Source organism: Nicotiana sylvestris, chromosome 8, assembly GCF_000393655.2.
Source record: "Nicotiana sylvestris chromosome 8, ASM39365v2, whole genome shotgun sequence".
NCBI classification, from domain to species: domain Eukaryota; kingdom Viridiplantae; phylum Streptophyta; class Magnoliopsida; order Solanales; family Solanaceae; genus Nicotiana; species Nicotiana sylvestris.
Genome location: NC_091064.1, coordinates 180,067,933 through 180,077,432, shown reverse-complemented (window position 1 = coordinate 180,077,432; position 9,500 = coordinate 180,067,933). Strand labels below are relative to the sequence as shown.

The window sequence follows — 9,500 nt, the reverse complement described above, 5'->3', positions numbered from 1 at the left end:
ATGGTCAATGAATTTCCAAATGTTTTCCCAGATGAACTCCCAGGCCTTCCTCCAGAAAGGGAGATTGAGTTTAGCATTGATGTGTTTCCTGACACTCAACCGATCTCTATCCCTCCATATAGAAAGGCCCCGGTTGAGTTGCGAGAGTTGAAGGCGCAGTTGAAGGACTTGCTAGATAAGGGCTTCATTAGGCCTAGCACTTCACCTTGGGGTGCACCAGTTTTGTTCGTGCAGAAGAAAGACGGGTCATTAAGGATGTGTTATCGACAGTTGAATAAGTTTACTATAAAGAACAAGTATCCACTTCCAAGGATTGATGACCTATTTGACCAACTCCAGGGTGCCAAGTATTTCTCCAAGATTGACTTACGTTTAGGGTATCATCAGGTGAGGGTTAAGGAGAAGGATATTCCAAAGACGGCCTTCCGGATAAGATATGTGCACTTTGAGTTCTTGGTGATGTCGTTCGGGCTAACAAATGCCCCATCAGCTTTTATGGATCTCATGAATATTGTATTCAGGCCCTATCTAGATGTGCTCGTGATTGTATTCATTGATGACATTCTAGTGTATTCTCGTTCAGAGGTGGAACATGCAGGCCACTTGCGGATAGTATTACAGGCACTTTAGGATCGTAAGTTATATGCTAAGCTCTCCAAATGTGAATTCTGGCTGAACTCAGTAGCATTCCTTGGCCATGCGATATCTGACGAGGGTATTAGTGTCGACACTCAGAATATCGATGTAGTAAAGAACTGGCCGAGACCTACAACACCATCAGAAGTTCGCAGCTTCTTCGGGCTAGCATGATATTATAGGCAGTTTGCAGAATGGTTTTCCTCTATATCAGCACCATTGAGTAAGTTAACACAGAAAGCTACCAGGTTCCAGTGGTCTGATGCTTATAAATGTAGTTTTCAGGAGCTAAAGAATCGATTGACATCCACGCCAGTGCTCACTCTCCCTGAAGGAACAGAAAGTTATGTGGTATATTGTGATGCCTAAAGTATAGGTTTGGGGTGCGTATTGATGCAACGTGGGAAAGTGATTGCTTATGCATCAAGACAATTGAAAAATCATGAAAAGAATTACCCAACCCATGATTTGGAATTGGCTACAGTAATATATATGCTTTAAAGATATGGCGGCACTACTTATACAGTGTCCAGGTTGACATCTACACAGATCACAAGAGTTTACAATACATCTTCAAGCAGAAAGAGTTGAATTTGAGGCAGCGTAGGTGGCTTGAATTACTGAAAAATTATGATGTCGAGATATTGTACCATCTTGGTAAAGCCAATGTTGTGGCAGACGCTCTCAGTCATAAGTCAATAGGAAGCTTAGTACACATTGAGTCAGGTAGACAGGGGTTGACTAAAGAGCTTCATCAGCTAGCCAATATGAGAATCAGATTGTTAGACTCTGATGGCGGAGGTGTTACTGTACAGAATACATTAGAATCATCTTTGGTAGCCGAGGTAAAAGTACGACAATAAGAAGATCCTATCTTAGTACGATTGAGAGAGAGCATTCATCAGTGTACAATTACGACTTTTGAGATCGGAGGAGATGGGGCACTGAGATACAAGGGTCGATTATGTGTGCCTAATATGGCAGGGTTGCAAGAGAAGATTATTAATGAGATTCATCAATCCCGATATTCCATCCATCCTGGCTCGACAAAGATGTATCATGATGTCAAGGAGCAGTATTGGTGGGATAACATGAAGAAGTATATTGCAAAATTTGTAGCCCACTGTCCCAATTGTCAATAAGTAAAGATAGAACATTAGAAACCCGGTGGATTGCTTCAGAATATAGAGATTCTGACCTGGAAATGGGAGTTGATTAATATGGACTTCATTATTGGATTACCTCGCTCTTATCATAAGTTTGACTCCATATGGGTGATAGTTGATCGACTTACAAAATGTGCCTATTTTCTGCCAGTTAAGACAACTTACACAACTGAAGATTATGCGAAGTTGTATATCAAGGAGATTGTTAGGCTTCATGGTGTGCCGGTATCTATTATATCAGACCCAGGAGCTCAATTTACGACTAACTTATAGAGGTCTTTTCAGAAGGGTTTAGGCACACAAGTGAATCGCAGCACTGCATTCATCCACAAACTGACGGACAGGCTGAACGTACCTTTCAGACACTTGAAGATATGCTACGAGCATGTGTTCTAGATTTTATGGGGAATTTGGATGACCATCTTCCACTCATAGAATTCGCCTACAATAATAGCTACCATTCCAACATATGGGAGGAGATGTAGATCACCAATTGGATGGTTCAAAGATGGTGAAACATAATTATATGGGCCAGATTTGATTCACCAATCCATTGAGAAGGTGAAAGTGATACAAGAGCGATTGAGGACGACACAAAGCAGGTAAAAGTCTTATTTCGATGTCTGAAGTCGTGATCTGGAGTTTGAAGTTGGTGATTGGGTTTTCATGAGGATCTCACTGATGAAGGGTGTTATGAGTTTTGGGAAGAAAGGTAAACTGAGTCCGCGATATATCGGGCCATATAAAATTCTTTGACAAATTGGACAGGTTTCTTATGAGTTAGAATTGCCATCCGAATTGGAATTTGTCCACCCGGTATTCCATGTATCTATGTTGAGGAAATGTATTGGACACCCTTCTCGAGTTGTCCCTTTCAAAGATGTACAAGTTATAGAGGATCTAACATATGAAGAAGTGCCAGTGGCTATATTAGATCGACAAGTCCGCAAGCTGAGAACAAAAGATGTAGCTTCCGTCAAAGTATTATGGAGGAACAATAATATAGAAGAAATGACATGGGAAGCAGAAGAGGAGATGGAGTCTAAATACCCTTACCTATTCCATAATGAAGATAACAAGGATGCCGGTGGAACACAAGATACATTAGAAGGTGAAACGGTTCTATGAGGTAAGCAATAACTTGAGAATATTCTTCCTTAATACAAATGGTGATATGCAGATAATGTACATATCCATAATGCTTTGTGTAGCCTTGTGAAGAAATAAGTTGGGTTTGACTGCTTGCGAGTTTGACTGCCACGATGATTTAGACTCCCCATAAACCCTTACATTCGAGGACGAATGTTCCTAAAGGGGAAGGGTGGTACAACCCATATTCACATACGTTAGTTCATGCCATAAGGTAGTCGATGTAAATCCATGAAGATATTATCTTTAAGATGATAAGAAATTAATCCTATTGGTCATGTATGATACCAGGGTGTATAAGGGTGGTTAACAAGTATTAGAAGTTAAACGAATCAAGGATGTTGTAAACCGTATTTCCGAGTAAACCTAGAGGTGCTTAATATACTCAAGAGGTCATGTTTTAAGGTATTTTAATCATATAATATCCGTATCATAAGTCTTGAAGTCAAACAAGTTATGAAATAAAAGTCGACAAAAGTTGGCGCAACTAACGTTCATAATTTTACTTAAAAATTAGGTCAAATGTTACTAAGTTTTTATCCCAATTTACTTGGAATTACGGGGTGATATACCCACCAAATTTAAGATATATGAGTGTAGTTTCCAACGTATTAAACCGTTCATCTATACGATATCGGAGTAGAGAGATAGTCGCGTTTTCGTGAGACTACAGCCAAGCACCTCTCTATGGGGCCCACTTAGGCGGTTTAGGACATTTGGATATATATATATATATATATATATATATATATATATATATATATATATATAGATGCCTCCAACCCGTTTTAAGTAATATTTTTCAGTATATTCAGACATTAGACCCTAAAAACATCCTGTCAAGTTTCTCTCATGATCCAAGACCCAAACAAAGGGCAAACAACACAAATCAAGTGTCGGGAATCCCGTGGCGCTAGTAAGTTTCTTGTTCTTCTTGTTGTTGCTCATTTTTGTGTTGTTCCAGATCATGTGGGAGGTTTTTTTAAGGGGTTTATATTCTGCAAATACTCCCAAGTTTTTAATATCAACCCTAGGTGATTTCAGGTCTTCTAAAGTGATTCTAGTGCCGAAAACCCCCTAATTGTTTGTTAGTTTCGCTTCCTTGTACTTGTGGCAGCATTGGAGGGATATTTCGCGGAGAATTAATGTCAAATTGGAGTTGTTCTTTCTGTTTAAAGGTAAAGAACCTCTTACTCTACATTTATTTAAGATTATCCAAGTTGCGGCTAAGTCGTTGAATCTAGAACTTGTGAAATATATATCGAAAGGCTTGGTAGTAGTGTTTTTGGTTGGTGGACTATTTTGGAAGGCTCAATATGATTATTATTGATGTTGTTTGGGATGTTTGGTGATTGTTTTGACTTGTGGGAAGTCATATAAATAGGGGAGTTGCTGTCTATTTCCTCGTAAAATAGGTTGTGTTCGATACATAATAGTTACGACCCCTAAACGATAACAATAGTGTCATTTCTCTTATCGTAGACTAAGGAGTCATGAAATTGCATAGCTTGAGGTTGGGAAGAATATACAAGGTATGTGAGGCCATCCCTTTCCTTCTTTTGCACGACTCCAATTGTACATAACGTAAGGGACGAGCTTCCAAAGATACTCCACTCTTAGAAGCTAACAGTACTTACATTATTTCCCTTCTTATGGAGCGATTGATGTTGATGTTGCTTCTCTTATTCTTATGTTATCAATGTTGTTGGTACTTCTTGATTATTATAATATTCATGATGAATAGTTAGTCCTAATAACGTTTACAGAGGATACCGACCTTATGTCACTCCGAAAGCTTCAGAATATTATTCCAATGAGTCTAGAATGCATTATATATATATATATATGTATCTATTTTACTCTACCGAGCCGCGCTATAGACGGCTGGGTACGATACCTATTGTGCAACCACTGATCAATTGGGTTTTATCGAGCTCCACGTGGCCGAGTACGATTCTACTAAGCCTTATGATGGTTGGGTACATTTTTATCGAGCCTATTACGGCCGGGTACGATATGATAATGATGATGCCCACAAAGGTGTATGTTTTAAAAGTTTATGTATATATACATATGTATCATGCATGTCATGTCAGTAGCTCTCAGAGGTACCCATATGTTACAAGTATGCATTTTTGTTATAGACATTATGGGTATGTCGAGGCCCTATTCCAGCAATATTGCACCACTTATGTTCCTTTAGAGGCTCATAGACAGGTGTCGACTCATGTATAGTTTGGTATGCCTTGTCGACTGATTTTTGTCGTATAGTCTTTCATGGTAGCAGGTAGCTCGTACCTTATATGTAGTCTCTTGATTGTCTAGTCATCCCATGTTATGTACGTTCATGCCATCATCTTTCATTGTTGGTTGTCCATGATTCATGTCTACCATTTATATTGATCTTGTCGGCCCTAAAAGATAATAAAAAAGTTAGATAAAATGTACGTTAGTGCTCGGCAAGTATGGCTGGGTGCTAGTCACGACCCTCCAGTTTGGGTCATGACAGACAAGATTGTTTTGCAGGGAAAAAGAGTAAACAATATATACATTGTAGATTTGTCCACTCTTTCGGAAAATTAACTCACTTGTTTAAGTGTGTTGGACAATGATCCCTTCCTTTGGCACAAAAGACTTGGAGATGCAAGTCTAAGTCAACTCAACAAATTAGTCTCCAAGGACCTGGCAATAGGGATGCCTAACATCAAGTTTAAGGAAGACAAAGTTTGTGAGGCTTGTGCAAGGGGGAAGCAGGTAATATCCTCTTTCAAAAGCAAGAAAATGATATGCACGACCAGGTCGATGGAACTGGTTCATATGAATCTCTGTGGTCCAATGAGACATTAAGGAGATGCGATAAAAAATATGTGATGGTGCTTGTTGATGATTACTCTAAGTTTACTTGGACATTATTTTTAACATCTAAAGATGAAGCATTTGACATGTTTACTTCTTTTGTTAGAAAAACTTAGAAGAAACTAGGTAATCAACTTGCATCAATTAGGTCTGATCATGGAACTAAATTTGAAAATACTAAGTTTGCTGAATTTTCTGATGTGCATGGCATAGATCATAATTTTTCTGCCCCTAGGACTCCACAACAAAATGGAGTAGTTGAAAGAAAGAATAGGACACTTGAATATATGGCTAGGACTATGCTTCTTTCTAGTAAACTGCCCCATAACTTCTGGGCAAAAGCTGTAAATACTGCATGTTACATCATTAATAGGTGCATGACTAGACCTCTTGTAGAGAAGACTCCCTATGAGTTACTTAAAGGGAAAAAACCAAATATATCCCATCTTAAGGCATTTGGATGCAAGTGCTTTGTGCAAATAATGGAAAGGACTCCCTAGGTAAGTTTGATCCCAGAAGTGATGAGGGAGTATTCTTGGGATATTCTTCACATAGCAAAGCTTATAAAGTATACAACAAAAGAACTATGTGTGTAGAAGAAAGTGTGCATGTAGTTTTTGATGAAACTAACATTCTTTCTAAGAGACAGGACTATGAAGATGAAGCTATTGGGATGGTAAAAGGTTTAAATGAAGTAAGCCCAAGCTGAAGCTGTGATAACTAGGGATTTTGACGTATTTTATACTCCTTCTTGCTTACGCTATGATTATCAATTCATACAAAATAGTCCCAAAAGGCTCATAAGTTGTGCTTGATTGCAGATTTGATCAATAAAGTGACAAGATGTCAAAGATCATCTCAAAAGGAGTGAAACTTGCACAAGTACCAAAGACAAGACAAGCTAAAAAAAAACAGGCCTACTGCGGCCGCACTATACTTTGTGCGGTCCGCACTAGGGAGATTCAGAGAGCTGGTACTTCAGGCATTAAGGCAGTGCAGCCACAGAAGGTTTTATGCAGTTTGAATTGAAGGCAATGCAGCCACAATACCATTCTGTGCGGTCCGCAGAGTCAAGGTTCAGAGAGGGTGAAGATTAGAGCTTTCAAGCCTGTGCGGTCCGCGGTCCAGTTTATGCGGACCGCACTAAAAGCCTCTGCGGCCGCAGTCTATTCTGTGCGGTCCGCGAAGCCTGAGTTCAGAGAGCCAAGTTTTCAAGTTCAAGAGCCTAGTGTGGCCGCACACCATTTTGTGCGGTCCGCACTAACCCCACAGGGGCATTTTTGTCCAGTTTTTCCAGCTCAGTATAAATAGATCTTTTTTTCATTTTTATCATTGAATCTTTGTATTTAGCTTAGCAATTAATTAATATGTGTTCATCTTCACCTATTTCTCTATTTTTCTCTTCAAGTATGAGTAGCTAGACCCATTAGCTAGGGTTGTGGCTCAACCTTGGTGTGGGTAATTGATGGGTGTTGCAATTTAGGGCTAGATAGACTATGGGTGTTTGCTATTTGGGTCAATTTCATGGTTTAATTATTGAATTAGTGGTTGCAAATACTAGTTTATGCTAAGTTGACTTGGGCTCTTCTTGAGAAAGAGAGCATAAGTCTCCGAAATTGATCCAACAAGGAATTGGGATGGACTTAAGAGAATTGATCGTCCCAATTAAAGGGTTAAACCTCGAGAGAGTAATACCCGACTTGAACCTTAGTTGCTTGAGCAAATATGCATACCCAATTGGTCTTGGGAAAGTCAATTGGGCAAAATCATTCTTTCTACCGAGAGGTGTGAGAATGGGTAATATCGAGCAATAGTTATAACATATTCCCCAATCATGTCAATCGTGTCTTAGATGCAATTACCCGTCAATTGGCCACCTAGGTGAAAGTCACTACCCTAGTGCCTTTTAGAATATTTGAACAACTTGTAGCATTTTACTCTTAGCTTAATCTAGTTGCAATTATAATTTGTAGTTTGATAATAGTAGAATTATAAAAGAAAACCCAAAAATGAATAGAAATGCAATTTGGAACCAATACGCAATCCCAACCTAAATAGATACTCAACTCCCTTTCTAGCTCTCTGCGGAAATCGATCCCGACCCAAAATCAAGTAAAAGCTATTGCAACCCTCTCTCGCTACTTATTAGTGGTGCAGAGTAGGCTGCGATCACTTTTTGGCGCCGTTACCGGGGAGCTAACGGTTTTGGCTATCTATTTAGTTAGTTTTGTGTATTGTTCTTCTTTCCTTCTTTGTTACTTACTTGTTTGGTCACTACTCAGGTACCAATATGGCTTTGAACAACGCTAATGACCCTCTTGGAAACATGATTGCGGGGGAGGATGTAGATGATGTTGAGCAAGATGAGGTGCCTCTTGTACCTTAAGGACAACATAGAGGCCGCAATGCCAATGCTAATCCAAATGACAATATTCCAGACCCTCCTCCGCCACCTCCAAGAGTGTCTTTCAGAGTACTTCCGAACCAGGGTTATGCAAGTGCTATTGTCCTACCCAGAATCCGGGCGGGCAACTTTTAGATAACCAATGTGATGTTGACCTTACTTGAGCAGCGTGGGTACTTCACGGGCGCTGCGGATCAAAATGCCTACAAACATCTCAAGGGGTTCGTGGATACATGCTGGGGGAGCAAACAAACGAATGTGTCTGAGGATGCTCTTAGGTTGAAACTTTTCCCATTCTCACTTCGGGGGAAGGCATTATATTGGCTCGAGAGACTCCCCAACCATTCCATCACAACTTGGGATGAGTTGGTGGATAAATTCATTTCTAAATTCTTTTCACCCGGGCATATGGCGGCACTTCGAGATGAGATATTAGCTTTCAAGCAAGAGCCCACAGAACCTTTGCATGAGATTTGGGAGCGGTATAGAACAATGGTGAAGGAATGCCTCAATAATGATATGACTGACGCTATGGTCCAACAAACTTTCTACCGGAGCATCAATACAACAAATCAATGCATAGTGAACTAACTTGCCGGGGGCAACTTTATGAAGCTGTCATATGATGAATCATGTGATGTAATTGATCAGATGGCTGACACTTCTTCTGCATGGCAAAGTAGAGCTAATGTACCTTAAGGCGACCCTACGGTTATTCATTTGCACAAGGAATTACATGACCATGGGCAAGCTATAGCGGAGTTGACAACTACTATGAATCAAGTGGCTAAGTCACAGTTACAACAAGTCCAAAGTCCTCGCCAAGTGAATGCCATGGAGGGTGTTAATATGTTTGTCAACAAGAGAAGGCAAAGAAGGCAACAAAACCAAGGGAATTCTGAGCAATTTGATGAAGCGTGTGATGGTTTTCAAAATAATGGTTATGATGACCAAAGTGAAGAGGTTCAATATGTAAACAACTATCAAGGCCAATGGGGCAACTCTTCCAACCAACAACAGTGGAGACCTCAAGGCAATTGGGGCAATCAACAACAAAACAGTGGCAATTAGGGGAACAACAACCAAAACAACAACTGGGGAAATCAGAACAACAATCAAGGCAACCAAGGGAATTGGAATGGTAATAACAATAATTGGGGTGGCAATAATAATCAAAGAGGATGGAACAATGGAAACCAAGGAAACCGGGGGCAATGTTTTCAAAGACCCCCAATATGCCAACAACCGAACAATCCACCACCATTTCCATCTCAAGGTCCTAGTTCTTC

General features: G+C 39.9%; 1 protein-coding gene across 1 annotated transcript; it reads left to right on the top strand.

The window, feature by feature from the left end:
* Positions 1 to 8,910, top strand: LOC138876076 (uncharacterized). The gene is made up of 7 exons (XM_070154968.1): positions 1 to 296; positions 584 to 634; positions 1,163 to 1,481; positions 2,571 to 2,921; positions 4,069 to 4,129; positions 8,090 to 8,175; positions 8,863 to 8,910. The coding sequence occupies exons 1-7, from the start codon at positions 1 to 3 to the stop codon at positions 8,908 to 8,910; spliced, it is 1,212 nt and encodes a 403-aa protein (XP_070011069.1).
* The last annotated feature ends 590 nt before the right edge of the window (positions 8,911 to 9,500 follow it).